General features: G+C 37.2%; 1 protein-coding gene across 1 annotated transcript; it reads right to left on the reverse strand.

The window, feature by feature from the left end:
- On the reverse strand, positions 1 to 27988 carry PTAR1 (protein prenyltransferase alpha subunit repeat containing 1). Its single transcript, XM_083355514.1, has 7 exons — positions 27844 to 27988; positions 22295 to 22464; positions 18138 to 18204; positions 13721 to 13825; positions 12588 to 12801; positions 8423 to 8739; positions 1 to 7995 (listed from the first exon to the last, which is right to left on the reverse strand). Exons 1-7 carry the CDS (start codon positions 27927 to 27929, stop codon positions 7653 to 7655), a joined length of 1302 nt encoding a protein of 433 aa, XP_083211640.1. The 5' UTR covers positions 27930 to 27988; the 3' UTR covers positions 1 to 7652.
- Between the last annotated feature and the right edge of the window lie 5 nt (positions 27989 to 27993).

A 27993-nucleotide genomic window follows, 5' to 3' on the forward strand; every position in this document is an offset into this window, starting at 1 on the left:
GCAGCTATAAAGGACATTTTATTGCACCAAAATAGGTACCGTGTAGTAAATGGCAAAATCAAGGAAATTATGCACAAAAGTATCACTAAGTCTTCTACTAAGCAATACTGTAGCATAAAAAAGGTTTACATTTGTGCTGCATCACATCATCATAGTTTCACTGTATTTGATTTAATACTGTGGCCAATAATCTGAACCACATTTCTGCATCAGAAATGGATCCTTCTGTGAAGCAGTTTGGCATATTTGCCAACAACAAAACAACAAAAATCTACAAGCTGTGGACAAAATCATAAACCTGAATTCAAAATACTTATATGGTTTATTCAAACTGGTCAGACTGTTCTGTTTGTTTAGTGACTCATCCTAAAAAACAAAACAAAAAAACTTAAACCAGGGGTATCCAACTTCGTCAACTTCAACTCCCAGAATTCTGAGAATGCTGTCTGAGGAATTCTGGGAATTGAAGTCCACAGGTCTTAAAGCTGCCAAGGTTGGACAACCCTGGTTTAAACTGTACAATATTTTTTAAAAGAAACTGCATTTTCAAGGTGTCCATTACTGTTCTAATCCTTTGTCAGTATTTTAAGTGGGAAATAATGATATTTAAAAATATGTAAATGTAGCTGAGATTAGCTACTGATAACACTACTGCAAATGAAGTGCAGCATAGAAAGAGGCCAAGCCTATCCAAGTACATTCTTCATCGCCTCAAAAGTACAACCGTATGAATCTAAGGGTTTTGTTGTCAAGAATATTTATATATATTCTATTTTTTCTTTTACAATGTGGCTTAATCATTAGCCTGCAAAGACTGTAAACTACTCCTAAGCTCAATCATCTATTCAGATTGATCAAGTACCATAAAGCTATCATAATTACTGGCAGGAGACACAGAGCAAGCATGCATATGTCAGCTGATTTAAACTTTAAAATGAGTTTGTTGCAAATAGTTTTCTACATACTTCCTTCTGCTTTTTTTCTGGATGAAAAACATAATTTGTTTGAAGCCATCCAAAGAACATCACAAATTTGATTGGACGAGAAGCTATAACTCAAATTAACATTTTAACTAGTGTTCTGCTCTATACTCAAGATATATTATTTTTCCTTAAGGGCAAACCAGTGGAATTCCACAATGCATGGAATATATACAGAGAAAAAAATAAATTAATATTTATTTAATATATGCTACCCAATTTTACCCAATCTGTACTATCCAACAGTTTTAGGGCAATGTACAATATTTTGAAGGGTAGCATAAAATTAAATGAATGGCAAAATGCATTCCCACATCACTGAAGACTTAAAACAGCCTGATTCTGAAGTAATTAAAAACAAAATATTTCACGAGATAGCAAAAAGCGCAAGGAGCCCGACTGCCCCCTTGCCCCTCCTTGTCAGAGTGGAAGACTGGCACAATTATAGTGTGTTTAAATTGGCGTTAGTAATAAATTAGGATGAGAATACATGAAACATATACATGGGGAGAACTATGTAAACATCTGAATATTGTGGAGGACTGGTTTATTTGAAATCAAAAGGGAAAGCTTCTAACCTCAGGAAAGAAGGACTTACAAGCAAATCCATGGTTCACTACAACTCAATTTACAAAGAGGGAAACGAGGCTTTCCTTTTGTATGGGCTACAGCTTTGCTTTGTTCTGTCTGTTTAATATGACATGCTCTCCTATTAATATTAATCTACTTGATTACTTTGGAGCAACAGAACATATAAACTGAAAGCAGTTTTGCTGGAAAATTTATGCTGAAATGGCACCAAGACAGGAAACAGCGTCTTTCACAAAGTAAAGCAAAAAAACAAGAACAAAATAATTCAGGAAAAGCTTATAAGATTTCAAAGAAATGAATGAATTTTTTTTAATCCACTTTCTTATGTAAGTTGCATTCTTATGTAAGTGGAAATAAACAAGCTTTTTAAAAGCAAATTGTTATACACTGTTGTGTTTAATTCCTTTCTTAATTCACACTTAGCTCTGAATACTTTCCACTCATTTCAAAATGTAAATCTAACCCATTTAAAATGTAATACAGTACTGGTCTATACTCAAAGATATGGTAGTCTGGTAGAACACAGTGGGATTTACTTCTGAGTATGTATGAATATTTAGCACGCTTAAAGTCTTACTTTCAGAGAACAGAGTAATAAATGGGATTTAAATGTGCCCTAGGCTGCAATTCTATGTATACTTCTCTGGGAGTAAACTCACTAAAGACAGTGTGTTTTACATCGGAGTAAATATTAATTAACATACACATTTAAGTTTTATTGGATTATGCCCCATGTTAGAAAATATTTTCCTAATAATTGGTTGCATTACAGATATCAACCTAATTGCTAAGGTTTGCATCTTAGAAGAAGAGTATAATATCTCTAATCACATAATATTGAATCTACATGAGATTCATATCCTTGGTATTAGAAGACATGCTCAGTTAAGACTTATATTGAGCAGCAGAAATTAATAATTTGTAAATTATGTGAAACATAATTTCACCTCTTCATTTCAGGAACCCTCCGGTACAAAGAGACGGGTACTTAACCTACAATGAGGCCCACAGCTATTTTTATTTAAAAGACAAATTAAGTTGTTTCAAAAGCAAAGAAAACTGAACAAGAGCCACAACAAGTTTTTTTTAAAAAGCCATTAACCAGTTACACTAGGTAGAAAGCTAGATTGATAATATACCATTTTTAGGCATTTAAGTATTTACAACAGTAGACGACATAATGGTAAAAAGTATTTAATGCACTAGTTAATCTACGCCCTGAGTAAAATTAGCATTATGAGTTAGAAATCACAGGGAAGAGTCCATTTTCACTACTGACTTTACTATGTAATAAAAGCATTAACTGACCACATGTGGTCATTTCCTTCTTTTGACAACAGCAGAGTGCTCAGTTTATCGAAATGGAAAAATGAAGTCTAGGCACTAAAAATTTTTGACTTAGAAAACTATTTGAAACAAGTGCTTCCTAAGATATTAGATAGGCTTCCTACAGTTCTCACTTTTTGAACCCCAAGAATGAGGTTCTACATAAAAAGAAGCTCACCTGAACAGATGGCCTTATCCCTGTTTTGGGGAGGTAGTCAAGTGTTACCTATAAGAGACAACTTTCCTCATTGTACCACCATACTTTTAAAAGAAGGAAATAACTTAGGACACAGCAAATTAAACACAGCAAGAGAGAAAAATGTCTCATTAATGTGTACTGGCTTTGTTCTTTAACAAAAGCTGCCCCGAAACAATTTAGAGTACTGGATTCCCCAGCTTTTTATCAAAAAGTGTTTAAAATCCAACAAAAACTCTTATCATTTGAGGGAATGTATCTTGGTAAGTATTTCTCACCCTGGGCAACTTTAAAAAAAGGAGGAATTCTGGAAGTTGAAGTCCATCCCTTTAAAGTTGCCAAGCCTGAGAAACACTGGTCTAGGTGCGTGCATAATTCACATCCATTTTTCACTTGAAACACCTAGGACAAGTAAAAGTTGACAGTCTAAGTCCTGTCATTCAAATAAAATTGTAAAATTGTAAATTATATCCATAATAACTAGGAATGGAAGTAAAATTCTTTTTTTTTGCTTGATGTTATCCAAAAATGCTACTATTTTCAATGGAAACCACCGAGCAACTTTCCAAACCAGGCTATATAGATTTAACTGTACAGCTAACAGCCAGTCATTTCCTAATACTGGCAGAAAAATTTATTTTCTTAGAAGAGTTACAAACTTCATTATTATGCAAATAATATTCCAGATAAGACAAAGCGATGTGATGAACTAAAGGTTTAAAGCAGATGTTAAGATATAAGGCCAATTAATGTTGAAGTATAATATGTAACTATATTTTTCTGACATATTTTTCTGATGTTTTCTACATAGAGCTAACAATACATCTCACAATAACTTAAGTAGATTGCTTAAGTTCTCCTTTAACTCTTTCACTAAAACAAAACTGTATTTAAAAACAATGTATATACACTCTGTCAGTTTTAATAAGCAGGGGAAAACAGATCAACCACTGCTGCAAACATACAGGTCAAACATACAGCTTCTGTTGGTGTTGGCTACATTCATACCGACCTTATTAAAAGGATAAGCATCATTTTCTGCCTGTGATAAACATTAATATAAACCCATAAGGGGGAAAAACCCAATAATGTAACTATCAAGAAAGCTTTTGAAATAGTCAAACGATTCGATTACATCTTTATTCATTAAGACAAGCATATTTATCCCTACTGAGAAAAACAGGTAGTCCTCGACTTATGACAATTGAGCCCAAAATTTCTGTTGCTAAGCAGAGACAATATTTAAGTGAATTTTGCCCCATTTTATGACCTTTGTTTCCACAGTTGTTAAGTGAATCACTGCAGTTGTTAAGTTAGTAACAAAGTTAAGTGAGGCTGGCTTCCCCACTGACTGTGCCTGTCCAAAGGTTGCAAAAGGTGATCACAGGACACTGCAACCATCATAAAGAAAATGCCGGTTGCCAAGAGTCTGAATTTTGATGATGCGACCACATGGCTGTTACAACAGTCTCAAAATGTGAAAAATGTTCATAGGTCACTTTTTTCAGTGCCATTGTAACTACCTGTATTCATGGAAAGCGTTCTGCTTAACAATATAGAGTCAAAAATAAAAGAATGTTTAGCAGATGGTTACTATGATGCAAACAGTATCAAAACAGGGCTGAAGCTGAAAAAAAATGGTATGAAGTCTAGTAGAAGTTTAACCACCTCAATGGTATCTGAGGTACAACTGTCATCCCGAAGATACTAGCAATTATATCTGAGTAAGTATCAGAGATGACGAGTTAATTTCTAGATCAATTCACAAATAATGATGTACTTAATAGTTGTTTGCTTATGTTGATCTCCTAAAAAATAGCCTAATGAGCTGAAAAGAGACTGGTGAAACTGTGTGTATCCCAACATCACTCATTGGGGGCGGGGGAAGGTGTTCATCTGCAAATAAACCTACAAACTAGTTACGATAGCTGAGTAATTTAAATTTGGCTTAGAATGAACTGAAGAAAGGAAAAAGTTGAGCTGTTCCATATTCACTCCTGTGTCATGGACATTGCTGGCAAAGACAGAGTATAGTCTTAACTAATTACAAGTCGTCTGAGTTCAGTAGCACTCTAAACGAGTAATCTAATTCTCCCCCATTCACACCTACATATTTAATTACTCAGCTAACGTAACTAGTCTGTAGGTTTATTTGCAGATGAACACAATTTAGGATGTAGGATGAATAAAATAATGAATCCTGTAGAATTCTCCTAGTAAAGGCACGTTGTGCCTCATTTTCAGAGCCTCTAATCTAATTTTTAACTAGGATTGCATTGTTAGCAATTCCTGAATTCTTAAGAACACCCATGGACTATATTCTGTGATGCTTATAGTGTGCTTGTATTAATACAATTAACAAATTTTATGAAGAAACACTTGGTATTGGATAAGGTGGTCAGGTGTTTCCTCACTAGCGTCATGGTTGAGTTATTAGGTCCCAGTATTTTGACTTCTGACATGCTAAGTGCTTAATATATTGCTATTTAGTAGTGCAGAGCTCTGCTAGGTGCCTTTAATGTATGGTAATAATCACTAGCGCCCAGAGGCATAGTTAAATATATGTGATGCTTGTATGCAATTTTTCCCATTCTGAGACTTCAAAGGAACCAGTCAAATTAGTGTTCACAAATGAATTCTCAATTAATCCAACTGCAGAAGTTTTCATTTATAGTCTAAATAAATACCATGTATAGCATTTGGAGATGCCTGTCATGTTTGTGTGGATTTGTATTTCTAGGCAATCCCACATTTCAGAAAATATGCTTGCTATGCTCATTTATTTAACTTCCAGTTTGCTTGCAACAGGCCCTTAATATTATGCAGTTAGGACTCCAAAAGGCAAGTTTTTGTTTGTTCTTCCATTTCTGATGGAATTGTTCATCTGTTACCGGTATTTCTCTGAATCTTAAAACTACATTTTTCAGTCATTCTGGTAATATATCTGTAAACCCTTCAAACATACCCTCTGTATTTTGCAAGCTATAAGCAAAGATTAAAATACAGAAATACTCTGCAATTTAACTCTAGATTTGGAATTTGGTTTTATTGCGTATACCAGGGGTGTCAAACTGCTGGCCCATGGGCCAGATGTGTCATGTGGAAGCTGTACCCATCCCAGCTCCGGCAAGGGGAAAAAAGTCACGATACATCGTGACACGTCACGTGACGCAGCGAGTTTGACACCCCTGGCATATACAATCCCTAGTGCTTTCCCTGGGAGATACAAATGCAAATTTAAAGACAGAATTTGACCTTATTCTATAACCAAAGGGCAGCAAATTGAATAGCCACAGTTGCCTCTATGTAACTGCAGCAAATCTAACTTGAATTTCAGAGTAAAAAATTAAAACAAAACAAAACAAAAATGGATTTCAAGTTGTATTTCATTAGTTTCTTTGAAAGCCTCCATAAACTCAATCCAGTTCAAGAACAGAAGAAATTGTCTGCCCCATCATGAACAATTTGCTTAATCTTACCTCCACATTTTCTTCTTTCCTGCCCGTGGATGACCTGAAGAAAACTCAAACAAGCAAATCATTCTGTTGAGCACTGTACTTCCACAAGTGATTTAAATGGGTCTTGCAAAGGAACCATACATGGTCCTGTTGCAATAAATGGAAGATGAGTGAGTCCCAGTGCATGGTAGATTGTCCATTAAGTGAAGTATCATTACAAAGATAACATCCATGGTCAGCATATTGTCTATCATACCCAGAACCTATCATGTATATCATCACATACAATAAAAATCCAAGTATGAAATGCTTTATATGTTTTGGGAAAAGAAAATCTGCACATGCCAAGACAATTGCAGGCAGGGATAAGATTAGATAGAATTTTGTTCCTTGGTCATCTTCTTGTATTTCCATATCTTCCAACCATCAAATTCACGAAACCCTCCAAGTTCACAAAAGCCAGAGAAAACCTAAACACCAGTGTTCTTATGTTGAATGATTAGTTTTAGTTTGGTAGACATTTTTTTTACATAACTATCCAATTTCATATAACCACATCCCACTTTCACTATAATAATAAAAAAGTCATAGGACTGTAAGATTATCGGAGCAATTCAAATGTGAAATAAGAAGAGGTCAGAAGAGCAGTGATGCAATGCAATTATAAAATGAAGACTTGTACTCAAAACCATTTTGACATTGCCGTGCTGAATGATTTTCCATTGTTTTCACCGATCAATGACTTTGATTAGGTGCATTTATTATGGACGAGGTATTTTTAAGAATGAAATCATTGTTCACCAGTAGATCTACCTTTCTATTTTCCTATTACTCCAGTTATATTAGTTACTTTAAAATTTGCACTTAATTTATATTAACACTAAGCAATTCCTTTTTAGGTGGGGCTATCCTACAAAGATCCATAAAAATTAACACAAAGTGTTTTTAAAAATATAAATAGAACTAAACCCAACATCAGTAAATGAAGTTTAGCAGTGACAAGAATAACAGAAGGGTGAAAAGTGCCAGGGGTCCTAAGTACACCTGTCTGTAAAGAGGATATTGCACTAAACAAAGACCCTAAAGAGTTTTAAAAGATCTTCACTGACCTAGAAAAGAAACTAGCCATTTTCTGTATGAACTTGCAAACCTTGCCTGATCCGCCTCCCTACACATTGACAAAACATGATCAATGAACTTATATTCTTCTTCCACGCTGATACAGTCCTGCATAGGAGCACGCTTCAGGCGTTTGGTTTCTTGACTATAGCTTTGTTTGTTGCATTCAGTTAAACCGTCAACATCCATGGCTTGTGTGGTATGGCCAGTTGTAACATGGGGATGTGAATTATTAACTGTTCCATCCTTACTGTTTGAAGTGGATGACCAGATGCTTGGAACTGGACACTTCTTTAAGTGGTTTTGAAGGTAGAAGACTTGGCGTCTTTAAAGAACAAAAAACATATGGAAATCAAACTTTTATGTCTTTTAGCATGCTCTGTTCCTCTTCTAAATATAGAGCATAACAGAAAGTTTGAAGGGCAAAGCTCCAACTTAACATAACTTACATTTTGTAAATAATGTCTGAATACAATAGCTAACACTGTGAATTCCCTGAAAAAGCAATAAAACAATATTTGTATCATTTTGCCCATCTGTCAGCAGAATTTATCTTGCTGACGGATCATATTCTCATTACTATTGTATTCTTCATACATCCTCAACAAACTTGTTCTAGACCCTTGGGAATTTAGAGGAGGAATACAACTTATCACAAGATACCAGAAAGGGAAACATGACTTGGAAAAAAGTGCATCAGATTTGAAGGGGTAACTGTCCTTTTCAATCCTCTATTATGTAAATTTTCTTACCTGTGATACCATAACGTTTCATGCCCTGGGTAAGTGTTAATTAAATCAGTGCAGAGCCCTATTTCCTCTTTCAGAAACAGCGAGTGATCTGGCTGTTGCTTTTCCATGCAAAAAGCTTCTGCACCTTCATCCGATTCATCTTTTGGAAGACAAGATGTTTGTTGATTGGTTGGATGATCGCATAACTTTATAATACAGTCAGTCCCAGTTCTGACAATCAAAGATTTTAATAAAAACTGACGGTAGTGGAATCCACTATGGTCTGAAACATGCATGGAGACCCAGCGTTTAGTGGAAGAAAGTTCATCAAGAAGAATCTGAGAATTAAAAACATAACAGAATGAAGCATTCAGCACAAACACTAATCAGCTTTCACCTTCAAATTATCTTTTATGACAATGTATTCTAAACTATGGACTTCTGCAGAGCTCTGGAGCTACTGCAAGGAGTCTACGATACATACCAAACATGGAAAACAAAACACAGCCAAATTAAAAACAAAAGCAAAACTTACACAGATGCTAACCCAACCACTGCTGGTATATCAATTTCTCCTGGCATAGATAAAACATACCATTTTCCCACCACTGCCATGTTCCTTTATCATAACTGGCAATGATGCCTAGAAGTTGCACATACACACACCCAATCTTTAACCAGTACTACTTCCATATACAGTGTGCACAATTGTTAGGCAAATTGCATTTGGCAGGAATCATTTTCTTACTGAACAACTACAGTGCTCTTGGTCAATCCGAAATGTTAATAACCTCAAACCTGAATATAAAATAAAAGTAAGGTTTCAGCTTTCTTAGGAGAATATCTAAGGTAAAGGTAAAGGTAAAGGTTCCCCCGCACATGCGTGCTAGTCGTTTCCGACTCTAGGGGCCAGTGCTCATCTCCGTTTCATAGCCGAAGAGCCAGCGCTTGTCCGAGGACATCTCCGTGGTCATGTGGCCGGCATGACTAGACACCAAAGGCGCACGGAACGCTGTTACCTTCCCACCATAGTGGTCCCTATTTTTCTACTTGCATTTTTACGTGCTTTCGAACTGCTAGGTGGGCAGAAGCTGGGACGAGTAACAGGCGCTCACTCTGTTACGCGGCACTCGGGATTCGACCCGCCAAACTGCTGACCTTCTGATCGACAAGCTCAGCGTCCTAACCCACTGAGCCACCGCGTCCCTTAGGAGAATATCTACGTGTGCATAATTATTGGACAACTATTAGTGTGCAGAATTAATATGCAACTAAACAAAAAATGAAAATGTGCCCATCTCATTCATTTGCACCTGTTATAGTGAGAATAAACAAAAACTCAAAATGTAGAAATAAACATTTCTGACATTTCACACAGAAAAAATCAGTAACCAGCATAGCCACCCTTCTTTTCAATAACAGTCATAAGCCTTTCATTCACGGAGTCTGTCAGTTTCTTGATCTGTTGACTATCAATGTTTTCTGCAGCAGCAACCACAGCTTCCCAGACACTGTTCAGAGAGGTGTACTGTTTTTCTTCACCGTAAATCTCCCACAGGTTCTCAATAGGGTTTAGGTCTGGTGAGGAAGGAGGCCATGTCATTATTCATTCATCTTTAAGGCCTTTACTGGCTAACCACGCACTGGAGTACTTCAATGCATGCAATGGAGCATTGTCCTACATAAAAATCATGGTCTTCTTGAAAAATGCACTTTTTCCTGTACCACTGCTTGAGGACAGTGTCTTCTAAAAACTGGCAGTAGGTTTGGGAGTTGATTTTGAGTCCATCTTCAACCTGAAAACGTCTAACTAGCTTATCTTTAATAATACCAGCCCATACCAACACCCCACCTCCACCTTGCTCGCATCTGAGTCGAAATGGGGCTCTGTGCCCGATACTGATCCAGCCATGGGCCCATCCATCTGGTCAGTCAGTCACTCTCATCTCATCAGATCAGTCCATAAACGTCTGAAAAATCTGTCTTCAGATATTTCTTGGCCCAGTCTTGCTGTTTCAACTTATGTGTCTTGTTTAGTGGTGGTTGGGTTTCAGTCTTCCTTACCTTGGCCATGTCGCTGAGCACTGAATATCTTGTACTTCTGGGCACTCCATGTGGGTTGCAGTTCTGGAATATGACAGCACTGGAGGATAGTGGGTTCCTAGTAGCTTTACGTTTGATTATTCTCAGATCTTTGACAGTTAATGTGCGTCTTTTTTTCTCAACCCATTTCTTGCCATTCTGTTTGCAACAAAACCTTTGAGGGTTCACACCCCAATATCTTAGCAATTTCAAGAGTGCTGCATCTCTTTGAAAGACTTTTTAGAGTCAATTAAATCTCTTTTTTGGCCCATTTGCCTGAGGAAAAGAAGCTGCCTAATAATTATACACACCTTTATATGGGGTGCACATATAGGCCACACCCTCCCTCATTACACAAATACACATCACCTGATATGCTTATATACAATAAGCATTCAAGTTTATACAGCTTGAAGGTGGAAAATATGCATGAAAATGATGATATGGTCAAAATACTCACTTGCCTAATAATTGTGCACACAGTTTATGTCGGTACTGTACTTTACTTGATCTAGAACATAGGTGTCAAACTCACCACATGACATGACGTGTTGCAATGTATCACGCTGTTTTTTGCATTGCCGGAGCTGGGGTGGGCGCAGTCTCTGTATGATGTAACTGGCCCGCAGGCCAGCAGTTTGACACCCCTGATCTACTATCTACCCGCTCCATCAGGACCACCAGTTATGGCCTACTTACACTTTTGTTATTACATGAAATGCAACATCTGCCCATTCCAGGTCGTTAGAAAGGACTCCTTAGGTGACAAAAATGCCAAATCCCAGTCTAAACATCTGGCTGACTATGCAACCAACCATACTAAATCTAATAATTATAATTTCCTTTTAGATTTTAAGATGGATATGACAAGATTCCAGCTGGTTCACAGAATTCACTTTAGAGGACACTCTGGATATTTCTCAAAAGGGTAGAACCAGCTGTTTTGCAATAGGCATTTGTTTTTGTTAATAACGTATTTTGAAAATTTGTGAACAGGATTCCAGTTGTTTAATGTCATGCTAATCCATTACATCAGCATAAGCTTAGATAATCTGAAAGACACTCATAAATTAAACTATGGTGTTTCTAAAGTGCATCATCTGTTTGAAATTATACTGATATATAATTTGCATTTTTACGATGCACTGTTTTGATGTATGCTTTTCTCCCTACCTTTTGTACTTTTGAGTCAATGTTGACTCCTGGTGAATGCCTGGACTAGTCCCTGCAGTTTTCTTGGCAAGATTTTTGGAAGTGGCTTGAGAAAGAATGGCAGCCCAAGGTCACCCAGCTGGGTTTGTGCCTTAAGGTGGGATTAGAACCCACAGTCTTTTGGTTTCTAACCTGGTGATTTCACCACTTCATCTTATTGGCTCTCATATTTAAATTTAAGATCTTAAGATAGTAGAAATGAAAAGAAATGGCATTTAATTATCTGCTGAACAAAACGTAGTAACAGTAAAGATACCCTCATTTCGAGCTTGACTCCTAGTTACTTCATTGACACATCTATGTCATTTTGTCACATAGAGGGGGGCAACATTACAAAAGTTATTTCTTCCAGAATGTTTTTCAACTTCTCAATTTATCTTAAAGCTTTGGAATTCCCTAACGCAGTAGTTCTCAACCTGTGGTCCATGGGCTCCTGGGAAACCGCAATGTGATTGCAGGGGGTCCACAAAGACTTGAAGAATTGTTATGATTTAAATCTTGAATTAAGTCTTGGGGGTCCATGGCCATAGTTTGTGGCCACAAAAAGTATTTAAACGCGATCCATGGTGAAGGCAAGGTTGAGAACCACAAATTCTAGGACTAAGCAGGCTTGCTTAACTTCCAAGCTCAAACAAGAACGGTGAAGCCCTGTCATCCCATGTTTATTTTCATAGAAGCCTTCATTTTCACCCTATTTTCTTTTTCTACTGATTTCTGTCAAAGGTTAGAACTCAGCTAACCTTCAGCTTTAATCTATTTTTTTTTGCATGAATTAGATCAATTCTTTTTATTATTTTCTTACCACTTGTTAGTCATACTTAATTGAATTCAGCGCAAATATTTTCAAAAAATGTGCCAACAAACACATGTAGAACTTCTATTGCACCCATACCTTTGTATTGAGCTTTGCCAAATTCTGCAACACCCAGATACGATGTGACCAGGCATTATAATTACTTGGATATCGTCCAGCAGCATCACAACAAACATCCATTTCTTCTTTCACCAGCCGCTGTATTTTTTCCGTGGGTAATACTTCTAAGTTCCCTTTAGTCACAAGAGCGGGCAAGGAGTTTTCCTGAATTAAATGTTGCAGAACCCATCGTCTGGTTATGCAGAATTAAAAGTGCAAAAGCCAATTTAATGAAAACATTTTTATTCATTATGTCATTAAATTAGTTCTTAATACAGCATATAAAGATATTTATATTCTGCCCAGAATCACCATGAGTGAGTCATGCAGCCATATAAATTTTCTTAATAAATAACAAAAATATTTGAAAAGAAGTTCAATTACACTGTAAAATATTATCTAAGATAATGAAATTTTGTTAATCATTCCAACCAATAAACTCCTGTTTTATGGCAATACGTCCTTTAAAAACTGATATTCAAATAAGTCCTGAATACTGACCATACACCTATTCAGTCCCAAGCTTAGGATGTCATGATTTGAACAAGCCACATACAAGCCTTTGTTTCAAATTTATTTCATATGCAGAGCAAATATTTAAAACTATATATACAAAATGCTGGATTGTTCCTGGTTCAGTATGATGGTTAGTTATGGCTTCCTGATTTATTTTATTGCTCATTTAAAAGGACTAACAAAGGAGCTGTTAACAAAGGTTAACAATTCTTGTATATAACGGAAGTAAAACAAATGTGAATTTCTAACCTAAGGTATATTTTTCATCTTTTTTTCCACAATATTAAACTAATGTAAACTTACTATTTCCTTATAATTTCCTGCTTTGACTTCTTTTTCCCACTTTAAAATTCAGAATTTGTTTTTGATAATAGCTATGATTACAAGATTAATTTATTGGGTAGCTGCAAACAATTCAGAGATATGTACACACTGGAAATATGTATAGGTGCATGCACATGCGCGCACACACACGCAAATACTCTACAGCAAAGACCTGCCTAATGCTTCCCTTTTTTTCTCAGATGACATCTGTCACTGACCTCACAGAGACAACACAAATGTGTATTCCAGTATAAAGAAGTAAAACCACAAACCTATGAATCCATGTTTCTGGACTTTTTGGAAACTTGGTTAGTGCCAATTTCCCAAGATGTAAGTCTTTAATGGGATTTAAAGTGCCAGACAGCATCAATTCTTTTCTGAAACAAAAATCAAAGACATAGCTACTAAAGGTAATTTGCAGAACACTTTCTACCTAATAAAATTAATGTTACATTATCCATTGCATATCTATTTAAACATTAATAAAAAGCATCAGATTTATAATATTAGAACTGCACAACTATGCCCTGGCCTGAAAAGTCATTACAGTATCAGATGAGGAAGATGACCAGGAGGATGTATCATCACAAGTAGATCCTGTGCTACCAAGCCATCAGCCAGGATCACTGTTGGGCTCAGCAGATATTGATCCAGAACAGGAGTCCCCTCCATACACGAATGTGGCAATTGTGTGCTTCTAAATACAAAGTTGTGTATTTCTAAATATTGAATATACACACACATACACACATGGCAGATTTCAAAATGAAAGTTAATATGCAAGAAATGCTTCGTAACAATATACAGGCACTCCTCGAATTTATAACCACAATTTCTGTTGTTAAGTGAGATAGGTGAGTTTTGCACCATTTTATGACCTTTCTTGCCACAGTTGTTAAGTGAATTATTTCAGCTATTAAGTTAGTAACACAATTGTTAAGTGAATCCAGCTTCTCCGTTGACTTTGCTCATTGGAAGGTCGCAAAAGGTGATCCCATGACCCCATTTTCAGCCCATAGCCATGCCCCCTCCTCAGCATTGCTAATTGTCCCCCAGAGATTTTTGTGTTTCTGTCCTTCCTCTTTAATGGAGAAAGGTAACAAGTTAACCAACAGCTTTCCTGTAAGAACCCTAATCAGTAGAAGAGTAGTGATGATATCAGTCTTTGATTCCTTTGGAATGGGATTAACATTTTGAAAGAGGTACATTCCTGGGCAAAACCCTCAGTGAAGGATGTGGCAGGGAGTGATGTCTCTTATTTTGTCTTACTTGCATTATTTTCACTATTTAGGACAATATGATGCATCCTCCATCTTCAAGAAGCATAAGTGGACTCAAATGTGAAAACCCTATCATTTGCTATTGCAATATTGAACCATGCCATCTGCCATAAGGGTGTAAAAAAACACTCTTTACTTTTACAAAGCCACAAAAATCAGACTAAACACCATGTTAAATCCAAGTAGGTAACACAATCCTCCCAAAAGCAACACACATGTAGCATCGACCAGGGCTTTTCAACCTTTTCGCAGATTGTACCACTTTCAGGACATGACAATATTTGAGTATCACCAGTTCTTAGCAAGGTGTCAAAAACTTGATGACTTTAAAAAAAGGGTGGGTTGGGCTTTACTGGTTAGATTCATTTGTTGTTATAGAAATGGCTAGTTTATAATATTATGGAAAAGTAAAAAGTTGAGGTTCAATATTAATGCTTCCTTCTACTGCAACAGAGGAACTCAGAAGCCAATGCCTTTTCTTTTTCCCTTCTCCCCCTCACTTTTCCCTTTTTCTCTCATCCTTTGCTTGCAAAAGCTCCTCTCTCGCTCTCTCACTCACTCACACTTTGCTCGCAAAGGCCACTTGTTCTCTTACCGCTTCGCTAACAAAAGCCTCTTCTCTCTTTCTCTGTGTGCTTTTATTCCTCTCCCTCTCCCGCCATACCTGCTCCTTTTATAGCTTCTCCTCTCTCCACCCTCCTCCTCCCTTTTTTTTCCGGGGTGCGCCTGAAGCTCCAATCAGCATGTAGCGGCGTGTGCAGATCCCAGGGCTTCTGCCAAGCCCTGCAGCTCCGGCTGATCTCCTCCAGGTCTGTGTGGTGCCGCTTTAGCTCATTCCCTCCCCCACTACACTTGGCTATGGGTTGCGTACCACCTGCCGGGTGCTAAAGTAACACCGTTGGTACGTATACCACCAGTTGAAAAGCCCTGGCATAGACAACCAAAGGTTTCCTATAGTCCTCTTTTAAAGGTAAAGGTAAAGGTTCCCCCGCACATGCGTGCTAGTTGTTTCCAACTCTAGGGGCCGGTGCTCATCTCCGTTTCAAAGCCGAAGAGTCAGCGTTTGTCCGAGGACGTCTCCGTGGTCATGTGGCCGGTATGACTAGACGCCAAAGGAGCACGGAACGCTGTTACCTTCCCACCGGAGTGGTCCCTATTTTTCTACTTGCATTTTTACGTGCTTTCGAACTGCTAGGTTGCAGATGGTGTGGTATTACAATTCACTGAAAAAAATCTTATGAAGTTACAAGAGAAGATGACAGATTTGGTGATACTACTGTATAGCAAGACAATATTGACGCTAGATATGACCAAATGGAATAAATTAAATTAATGGAAACCTCTTCCATTGAATTTTCAATGCTTTTCTTAGTGAAAAGAAACAGCTGTTTTCACTAATAGCTATTCTCCTAATTACAGCTGCTTCAGATATCACTATTTTCTATACTCTTCCATGTATTAAAATGTAGACATGAATGAATCTGGTTGCATAGCATTTGTGCAATACATTAGCAAGAAGGTGCATCTGCGCCTGACAACTGGCAGGGCTGTCATATAACCTCCTAAGTGCATTCACAACATGGAGTTCAATTTCTGATGTGTATTTATGCAATTCTTCAGCTAGTTGAAGAGTTCCTATTAAATAATTCAGGCCTTATATGAATAACATTAATCACTATTTGCAAATTACTTAAAAACTGGCACACCAAAATTACAAAACTAAAATTAAACTAAGATGTAAAAATGACATTTTTACAAAATATTCCATCAATCTTCTTCAGTAGAACGTGAAACTGAAGAATGATTTAATAATATGGAAGTTTTGATTATTTCCCCCATTTATCAGTAAAAATGACTAGTCCTTAAAACACAATTTTATTCTTGTATTAGTCATAATTAGCATACAAAAATAAAATGTAATACAGCAAGAAGTGAATCTTAATAACCTCTTGGGAGGTGACTGGAAAGTGCAGGATTTACCTGCACAGTGGTGATCAGAACTTAAAGTGGAGATTACATATCAAACCTGAAGACTTAGTGAAAAAGCATGTAATTAATCCATCGAGTTATTTTATTACAAGCAACAAAAGCCAGTGTTGCAGGATTCAGATTCAATCTTTTCATTCATTTAATTATCGTGTTCTGACTTCATGCCTGTGTTCATCTTTCACTGGGCAGCTTATTCAGCATGTCCTCCCAACCTTTAATATATCTCTATAAAAAATTCAACAATAATTTAAAAGTGGACAGTTCTGGGATATTTCAAAACATGGCCTAAAGCAGAGGTCTCCAACCTTTCCAGGCTCACAGGCCAGAGGGAAGGAGAGCATGTTTCAAATCAGTGTGCGTGCATGCGTGCATGCAAATGGCATCAGATACACTGGTGCAGCATTAGCAGCCCCATTTGTGCATGCCTGAGCGGGCTGCGCACACCCACCCAGCGCTAGCAGCCCCATTCATGCATGTGCAAACAGGCCACGTGCACCCATCTCAGAACCAAAATATTTTTGAAGAAACAATAACTCCAATTTTGCTAGGATTAAGCCTGAGCTTGTTTCTGCTTTTAGCCATAGGTTTATATCTTCCAAATCATATCTAGTTTGACCTGGGATACCAATGTACAATTGAGCATAATAAATTTTACACCAGTTTCTAAAAAAGATGGGTGTTTATAAATTTGTATACGCATGAGAACAAGGAGGCAGCATTTGGAAGTGACTCAGGTAGATGTCTTTCAAATTCACCAATGTTTAAGGAGGAGGATTACAAGGTATAAGCACAATCAGACTTGCAAGATTCTGTTGTTATAGCTAATCTCAGTAAAAGTATTTTGGCCACCTAATGAGAAGGAAGGACTCACTGGAGAAGAGCCTAATGCTGGGAAAGATTGAGGGCAAGAGAAGAAGGGGACGACAGAGAATGAGGTGGCTGGATGGAGTCACTGAAGCAGTAGGCGTGAGCTTAAATGGACTACAGAAGATGATAGAGGACAGGAAGACCTGGAGGAATGTTGTCCATGGGGTCGCGATGGGTCAGACACGACTTCGCAACTAACAACAACAGAATTGATTTCCCAGTCTAATCTATCTAGCATGGCTGACAATTTGTTTTGCATATTGCTTTGAGAGTTTTATATTCAAAAAGTACTTTAAAAATGTTGATAAATAAAATATAATATTGCACAACTATCCATATATAAATGCACATTTTATTACACAGTTGAACAGATATACTGATTTAAAAATAATTATACATAAGATTTTCTGTAATCTGTAATTTATACGATTACTCATAAGTAGTCTTTTGTAAACTTAGAGAAGAAAGGAATCCATGAAATCCATGAAATCCATGAAATCTAAAACATGAGGCTATCAGCAAAAGTCTTTGTATGTGTATTTGCTAATCTTACCTTACATTCCATGCAGTAGTGAAATCTGGATTCAGCAACAACAAGGTACATGTGATATCTATCAACTCTAAACAGAGAAAAAGAGGATTAAATATTTTATTAAAAGGCATATATACATTTATGGTGCAAATTTTTTTGGCATTATACTTAATGTGTGATACATGCTGTTATTTGTGTAATGTTGACAAGATTTTTATCCCTTTTTTCAAACCCTTTGAAGTTGTAGGAGATGTGAAACATTTATCCAAAATTATGCACCAATTATTTTGTATCAGAACATCTGAAATGGCTAATGATACTGGGAGTTACAGTTCAACAATATTTGGGAGACTAAAGGTTCTACATTCTGACTGTAAGCAGAAGCATCAGACACTATGTTAGCAATGCAATAAATGATGCAACTAATGAATCAGTTTCACATGAAAAAGGCCCAAAGTCCATCAAAATCACATTAAAAAGGAAAGAAGGAAAATATTCTTCTTTTTCAGTTGAAACTTAAAAGCTTCCCCATCATAGATGCAAGTGCACTATGAAAACAATAAACTGAAAGATGAACTAAAAAGGAAAGAAAGAAATGAACAAAGAGGAAGAAAAAGAAATATGACACTGCATGGAGACTTTTGGAAACCGTAAAAGGGAGAGCAGGATGTACAGAACTGGCGAAGGAAGAACACTGGCAGTATAAAAAGTGACAAAAGAAAACAAACAAACACAATGCAGTTTAGAGGTTACACATTATGGAAAAATACAGGGCATGTGATGGGATGCAATTGTCAGAATCCATTTATATCATATTCATAAATGTATGTTTAAAACATTATTCCATGGATTCTGCCATCTCCCGAAGAGAAGAGAATGGATGTGTATTGAACCGGTATTAGGCATTTCAAAGGAAAGGAGAAGCCTTTTGAACTGGGGAAACAAAAGGGAGGGCTAGCATCTGGCTTGTGTCACGGAAGAGAGCAATAAACATGAAAGGTCCTAAGTTCCTTCTTCCCACGAGAGGGATGATACGAGAGAAAGGATGGGGGACTGACCAAATGGGGCTAAGGGGGGTTAAACCGGGAACTCTATATAAGGGTTTAGTTCGTGGAATAATATTAAGTCCTGTCTCATTTCCTACAACCAAGCATGTCATAGTAAAGATTCTTTTTGGAATAGATTTGACTCCAAGAATTTTGTCTTCCTAAGACGTGGTTTGGGGTGGGTCCTGACAGCAATGGTTAAAAACAAGAGACAATTGTGCTTAAAAAAAAGGTTTTACTTTATAATGGAAAAATCTAGTATTCTGCAGGTAAAAAATGACCTTCTGAGAAATTTCAAATGTAACTATGACTTCATTACAATTTGAAATTGCATGAGAACCAGTATGGAAATAACCTATAGTGTGAACTGAAATTGTGGCGGATGATTTCAAAGAAATGATGTTTCTTATCAGAAAATATCCAGCAAAAGGAAATTAACCTAAAACAAATAAATTTCTACAGAGAATTCTTCAGTAAAACATTTCTATTTCATTTCATCTTCTCAATAGTTAGACAGTCAGGTTTCTAAGCATAATCTTCACTTGTCTATTTATGGTTTACTCTTATTTTTTTTAAAAAAAGTTAGACGATGTGCACATGCAGTCATGCAAGGTTTGAGCAAAACTGCAGGGAGTCTTTGATTTTAATTAAGATTTTTATTATAAATGTCAGCAAGCAATTTATAGTACTGGGAGAAGTATAGCATCCATTCTGTTTTTATTATATTAATGCATGCAATTTGTACAATGATTATTTGGTACAACAAATATGTACCATATGTTAATATAAATATACAAAGTACACCAAAAGTCAGAGCCCATAGACAGAGTTCCCCAACCTTTTGGCTTTGATGACTGGCGGAGGGGGGGGCAAAGGGGACAGTCCCCCACATGTGGCGAGCAAGCACATGTAGCTCCATCTGTGCGACCACCAGGGATGTGTACCTGCCACTCACGCAAATAGAGTGCACCTTCATGCAGTTGCCCCACTGCTCACACAAGTGGCGATACACACACACAGCCACCCCACTTCCATGGTCTGGTTCCAAAAGGCTCAAGGCCCGGTAGTGGGCTGCAGCCTGGAGGTTGAGGACCTCTGGCAGAGAATTTAAAGTATAAATTATATTAAAAGCTTGAATTGGTTACCATTTTCTTTTAAATAGTTCCTTACTCATTTGATGCGTGACCTTTATACATTCCTAAGTACAGTAACAATTTCTATGAAAAAATATTAATAAAATATATTTTGATTGGCCCATGAGGCCTGTTGTTTGATACACCCTGTATATCACAGCAATAACACCATGTTATCTTTCAATACTACAAGATGTGATAATATATCACATTTTCAATTTAATTAGCACGATCAAAATAAAATGCAAAAAAGCAATAAAGATAGTGATACATCTATGTTTATAAAATGTACTAGCATTTTTATTTAAATAGATTAAAGTCAATATAAAACTAAATCTATTTAAACTTTTATTATTAAAATCAAGGCTAAAAATCAGGTCTTGATTTCCTCAACTTGCATTAAAGAGAAAGAAATGTTCCTTCCTCTCTGTAGCTCTGCTCCTCATTAAATTTGGGGGTGGCTCTGTGGAATTTAGGAAAAGAATTTAGGAAAGAGACTATCATTTGGACCATTTCTCTATTCTTTATTAGTTAAGTCTTCTACACTCTTGCCAACAGGGATGACAGCAACAAATTAGGCATTAAAAAGCAAGTAGTCCCTTAGACATCATCATTATCACTTTCTTGCTGACAGTAGAAATTAAAATGAGAGATGGGAACTCAGAGGCTTATTTTCTTTTCCTTGAAATGATCAGGTTGCCATTTCTAAATTTTATCTTCTCTTGCTTGTAATGTGATAAAACAGTGGTTATTCCCAAATTGCCTGTATTCTCTGGGAATACTGTATTTCAGCTTGGTAGAAAAAGACACTTGAGAGAGGGTGGCTGTTTACATAAAGCATAATGATCTTCTACTGCTATGAATGGTTCATATAAATCAGTTGAAGTTCTTCTGGCAAGCAACAATTTGCTTCACTCTCTAGGTAAGTGATTTTCCTCATCTCAAGGAGAGAAGCTTGATTAGATCCCTCTCACTATGGAGTGGCCTAGAACCCTATTGTCAGTATTATCTTCTGCTCTTGAGAAGAAGATGAAGAACTGCTAAAACAAAAGATGGTTATTTTATTCTGGCTGAGTCAAAAAACAGAATATATCCAATCCATCTTGACATGAAATCCTAAAAGGAACTAGAATTCCAACAAATGCATTGTTCATCTCTTGAAAAGGCTAGTCAAGTAAACAAAGCCCCTTACAATAGGAAGACATGGATGTTCAGGCTGTCCGGGAGGTGATCTGTGATTGGATGCATATGGTGGTATCACCTGCTCCATGGGAAGGGTGGTCCCATTAGCCATGGAGGAGGATGTAGTACAGCCTCTCAAAACACTATCGTTGGACCCAATCATTAAGTACAAATTCCATCCAGTCTCCAATCATCCCTTTCCAAGGAAGGTGGTGGAAAGGGTAGTTAGGCACATGACTCTAGAACACTGTAGCCATCAATTGCCAAATGCCCAAACTTTGATCATAGGACTGTCGGGATATTGCAATAGTTCTAAGTGTGAAGACCAGTTGTAAATCACTTTTTTCAGTGCCAGTGTAACTTTGAATGGTCACTAAACAAATGGTTTTAAGTTTTAAGACTACCTGTAGCTAATCTACAGCAAATGCTTTGGATTCCTGTTTTGCCAATTTCCAAAGCTTTTTTTAACATTAAAATTCTAGTTGCTTTACAAGTTCATTACTGCTACCTCTTCAGCTGCATCGCTATGTTTCCATCAACCATGTACACAAGGTATGCTCTGGAGTACTGATGAGCTAATCATATGCTAAAAGGTCTCTGGATTATTCCACTGATTCTTTTCAGCCACAAAAAGATTCAACTATGTACAATATTAATTGTGTAATCATGCTTTAGATTGAGAATTCAAAAAGATTTCTCTGAGGATAGCTGGGAATGATTAGGTTATTTTTACACAAGGGCATGGGTGATAAAATATATATGAGCTGGAAAAAAGCTTTTATGACAGCAATGTTTTGTACTTTATGGAGTAACTTACCTTCTTTGTTGAGCCACTGCTTTCTTAGTTTGTAGTGAAGAAGCTTGTTATGGACATAGGGCAAAAGAAATTTGACACACCAGCTTTCCACTCCAAGTTTGTTTTCAACCAGCACTATTGGGCTTCGATTATATCTGGCTTCAGGGCAGGGGATTAATCCAATTTCATCTCTTAAAATAATAATAAAAATTAGATTAACTATATCTTCCTTTCATCAGATGTTGCCATTTTTTGCATTGACCAAACTTTTTCCATCCCACCCATAACTCTAACTTACTAACTTCTTAACGAAGAAGTGCTCCAAAAGAGTTTCTCCTGCAAACTAAACAACACTGTTACACACAGAAGACTCCAACTTGCGGGTCATATTCTTCGCATGGAGAACAACTGAATCTCCAAAGATAGCAACGATATGGACCCCCTCTCCCCGATACCAAATGATCAAGAGGACACCCTTGAAATACATAGTGAAAAATGTTCATGGAAGACTTAGAGTTTAAACATCACATGGAAGGACACTAAAGTATTCACCAAGACCAAAAATGCGGGAGATCCCTTGCTGCCTGATATGCTATATAGCATGAGGGGAATCTAATGTTAATGCTAATGCTACCCATGGCTCTATCCACTTCATTCTGCCTACCTAATTTGTTTTCCTTGCAATGAAGTAACCAATTTAAAATTTTCTTCTTGTGTAATTAACAGCATTATCCTATATATGTTGATTTTACAAGACAGTTTTATGACAAGTGTTCAGAGGATAATAAAGCTGTAATTGTATATATATTTAATGGAAGCTCTAAAATTTTTTAAATACAGTAATAAAAAAAGCTTTGCCATGTTTTAAATATGCTTGGGAAAGAGAATATGGCTATACTAGAAAAACAAATAAAATTATCCCTAAAATTACATAAAATTGGCAGGTGAGAAGTAAATGCAGTCCAACCAACCACTAACGCATTTTGTAAATCCTAGACATTTCTATTTTCAAATATTCTCACTGAATGAATAGCATTTACATCCTGATAACCTATTTCAGTGTTTTATGTAGTATTATGACAAAGCTCACTATCCACTTCATTACCCGTAGAAATTTCTCAGACTGTATGCAATTTAATTGTCATTATTTGATTCTTTTGATTACTTCATTTATTTCAATGGAAAAATGACAAGACAATTTAAACATGCCAGAAGTTGAAAATTCTGCTTAGGAATAAAAAAAATCATAACCAGAGAGCAGTTATTTTTAATTTTTCTAATCTTTCAAAAAGAACCTGGAATATATAATTTCTAACTTTACCCTCATATTCTTCTTAAAGAGAAAGATATTTACTGAGACTCACTCAATAAATTGACAAAGTGAAATCTGATTTTTTTATTTACTGTATATACTTGTATGTATGGTGGATTTTTCCTTCAGCTTTTTAAAACTACCCATATAGTCTGTATACACTTAATCTGCCATCTGCAGGTAAAATAACCCAAAGATTTTTAACCATACCATGAAAAATGCACCTGCTATGCATAAGCCAATTGTGAAAATTAAATCATACAAAAAATTCAAAGTTGTGTTATCCAGGGCAGCCCATTTTTCATGATATTTCGGTTAAACATTTAAACTTCAGTTTATCCAGAAGAATATACGGTATTTATTATTTCAGTGTTGTGTATAGCTGCCCTTCTCAGCTATGTGACTCTAAGCAGCTCACAGCAATTAAAAAACAGCTTAAAGGCAAAATGCAACCCACCCACCCCAAGTATAAAAACAATGTTAAAAAAACATACAACAGAACCCATAGCTGAGATATATAAAAACCCATCAATAATGAATGCAAACACTGTTCAGGCTCTACCATAAATCCAAGTTCTAATGCCTGATGACAAAACCAAGTTTTAAAATGATCCAACGAGAGATATCCAAAACATAAAAAATAAAAAAACCCATACACTACACCATCTCATACCTTTTTCTTTGGTATGTTATTTCTTATTTGTGTTTCTCTTCTCTGCATAACATAACATATTCCGAATGGGAACACTATGATGGGCATGTATGGATGCTTCAAAAGTTCAATACACATATATATACTACACAGAATAATGCTTCGCTTTTTCCACACAATAAAGCTTATTTAGCTTTCTTAACACAAGTAATTGCAAAAGCAATTAACAAACATCTAACGCAGTAATTGAATACAAAAAGGTAAATATTTTCCAATGCTTCATGCAACTGGAAACATTTTAATTTCTGACTAGAAATTTACTGGATATATTTTATCTAAATGCATTTACTTAATTATTGTTTATAGAGTAATTATTGTTTATAGAGTAATTATAGAAGAGGAAACAACAAACCAGTTCTTTATTATACTACATAAAACTATATTGATATAGTTGAAAGTAGTGGGCAGTCAGACTTAGAATATAACATATTCAATATACTTCTCATATGAAAGACAACCCAAAGAGCTATATGAAAAGTAGAAAATACTAAAAACTGAAGCAAGAAAAACTCAGTAAGACTATCTAATTAATGATTGAAGACAGATTTTCAGCATCAAATGGGAAGGGATTAAATCAAGAATTACAACAAAAAGTGTAAATAAGATCAGAAAAACCACAGGAAATGGACAGTTAAGTACAGCACTCAAGAGTAAACATGGGAGAGAGCCGAACAAAAAAAAGGGCAGATTATACCAACATCCTGTACAAAAAGCATTGTAGAGTGGTAAAAAACATTTGTAAAAAGAGACTATATTCAGGAATGAACTGATGCAAAGAAAGATTGGTTAATTGAGAAGGCAAAATAAAATCAGGAGATTCACCTTGATTTCACTGACTGCAGTAAGGCCTTTAACTGTCCAGATCATGCCAGAAAGTCAACATAAGGCTAATGAAAATGCCAGAACACCTTATTATTCTTCAGAAGTACAGTATAACAAACAAGATGCTACAGTACTTTAAAAAGCAAATCTGGAGTAACAGTGGTTTCACCATTTATCAATATGAAATATTCAGGTAATGTTAGATGAATGTAAAGAACTATGGAAAAGGGCTTAGAGTAGCACACTGTGAAACAAAAATGGAAATTTAAAAACCTGCATTAATATTAAAAAGCCAAAAGTAATGTCAACTATCATGCTCAGTGAACTCACAGTTGACAATGAAGAAGTGAAGACAATAGATGGCTTTGTTTTCTTTGTTCCAGAAGAGATAAAATTGAATAGTGTCCTGGTGAAAAAAGTAATTCTGGATAAGAATGCAATAGTAAATTTAGACAAGTGCATAAAGGATAAGGATATTCTTATGAAAACGAATGTTGGACTAGTTATAGTAGCAACTTATCTAGTGGTAAAAAATAGCTGTGAAAACTGAAGATAAAGAACCAGAAAAAACTTGATTTTTTTATGGTTTTCTGAATCTGATTCATGATTTGGACAATAACACTGCAAGTGCTGAGGACTGTAAGAAGAATCAATAAAATGATCCTGGCCCATATAAGGACTGACTACTCCCACAAACGGATGATCAGAAAACAGAAAGTCACATACTTTGGGAATATCTGCAAGTAGATAATGGACTAGAACCGTGGTGGCGAACCTATGGCATGTGTGCCACAGGTGGCACACAGAGCCCTCTCTGTGGGCACGCGCATCGTCGCCCCAGTCCTAGGCCTTCAGCTGGGTTTTATAAAATGTTTTCGCTTTAGGCCTCTGCCACCGTGGGCAAAAAAAAGGTTTAATCAATCAATTTCAACTTCTTGTGGGGAAAAGATCTCACAAAGTTGGAATTGATTGAACTTTTTAGTCCCACCCAGTCTGCCATTACCACCGCAGCCACGCCCACCCAATGGGCCACACCCACCCAGCACCGGATGATACATAAGTGGGTTTTGGATTGCAGTTTGGGCACTCGGTCTCTAAAAGATTTGCCATCACTGGACTAGAACAAGGGTGTCAAACTGCCGGCCCACGGGCCGGACATGTCACCAGGAAACCGCGCCCACCCCATTGCCGGAGAAAAAGCTCCAATACATTGTGCAACATCATGTGATGTCACAAGTTTGATATGTCTGGACTAGAACATCTATTATATTTGGCAACATTAAAGGATGTAAAAGAAGCAGAAGGCAAAGTATAATCAAGACAAGTGGCATCAAAGTCACTAGAACGACCTACGAATTATTACATTGGATAAATCAAGATGGTGGTCCAGTTAACTACAACTTTAAGACTTGTGGACTTCAAATCCTAGAATTCCCCAGCCAGCCATGCCAAGGTTGTCTGGGGAATTGTGAGTCCTAGGAAACAGGTAATGGCAAATCACTTCCCAAAATATTACGAGAGACAATTTCCTCCCCAGGCAGTTGACAGAATTCAAGACCAATTCAAAAACAGCAAAAACAGGAAAAAATGAGTATGACCTTTAAAATTTTAACCTGTGAACTATCATACATCAGTAAGATATTTCTACTAATAATGTATTATTATTATAAGGATATCCAAAACAAAGCTCTTTGTTACCTGAATAATTTTTCACCTGGAACAAGTCAATCTGAGTGGTAATAGGTAATATACTGTATTCTAAAACAGGATAATGGTCTTATTGTTATGGACACAAATTCTGTTCTGGAAGACACGTTGTCAGAAATGCCTACACCACCCACAGATCTGGAGCATTTTAGAACATCCCACTCCTGGGAAAACTCTCAACTACTTCATGCAATTCCCTCCTCTTCACCTTCATCGTAATCTCCTAATTTCTTTGATTTTGTGACAGAGAAATGACCTGAAAGTGCTGAGCAAATATCAAATCCTATTCAGAACAGACTACTGCAAAACTAGAGCGACACAGCGATATTAAAAATAGATTCCGTGGTGACTATTAACCTATGGAGCATCCCTGGAGATAACTTAAGAAACAAGAAGATTCTTTGGAATGTAGCTGAGAACACGCCGTTCAGACGAAGAGCTTGGAATGGAAAGCTTACCATCCAACTCTGAAAATTAAAAAGCACGTTATCTTCCCTTGCTACTGCGTGGACACGCAAACTTTCGAAGTGAGCCAGCACCAAATTCACCAATTCCTCACGTTCAGCTTTCTTCTCCGGCAAACCTGACGTCTCATCGCCGTTCTGTTGAAGCCCGGGTCATAATGCAAGCCCTCGTCTAAAAACAAAATGCAAAGCCACGAGTTCCGTTCGGTAAACGGATAGGATCCCCGGAACTTCAGCTCGTCCTCCCCCTCCAGCCTTATACTTCGAAGTTACTCTCTCGTCCAGCGGCAGGAGTTCCAACTCGGCTCCCTCACCCGCCGCCTCTCCAAAAGAGAGAGAATCAACAGTAGTGGGGTGGGGTGTTTACCGGCCTCATCCAGACAACTCAGCCGAGCCCCGCAAGCCCTCCCGTCGAGGAGAGGCAAGGGGTCTCCCGCCGCCGCCGCGTCCACGAGGCGAGGCGAGGCGAAGCAAAGCGAAAAAGGGACCCGCGGACGAGACGGCGGCGTCCCGCGTTCCTTCGGCGCGCGCGCGCGTGCTCTCCTTCACTCACATGTGCGGGTTGCGCTTGAAGGCGCTGTTGATGTCCTTCACCACCCGCTGCACCAGCACGGCCACCTCCTCCGGAGACTCAGCCATCTTCAGGCTGCTGCCCCCGTAGCTGGCCACCGGTAGCAGCGCCGCCGCCGCTGTCGCCGTCCCG

This window comes from Vipera ursinii (assembly GCF_947247035.1).
Source record: "Vipera ursinii genome assembly, chromosome: 2".
Classification (NCBI taxonomy): Eukaryota; Metazoa; Chordata; class Lepidosauria; order Squamata; family Viperidae; genus Vipera; species Vipera ursinii.

Excerpts from the sequence above, each read along its gene's own strand:
- PTAR1 (XM_083355514.1), bottom strand. The coding sequence starts at position 27,929 with ATGGCTGAGTCTCCGGAGGAGGTGGCCGTGCTGGTGCAGCGGGTGGTG. Across the intron at positions 18,205-22,294 it reads GCAGTGGCTCAACAAAGAAG|AGTTGATAGATATCACATGT; the intron begins GTAAGTTACTCC and ends TTCTCTGTTTAG. Across the intron at positions 7,996-8,422 it reads GAAACGTTATGGTATCACAG|ACGCCAAGTCTTCTACCTTC; the intron begins GTAAGAAAATTT and ends TGTTCTTTAAAG.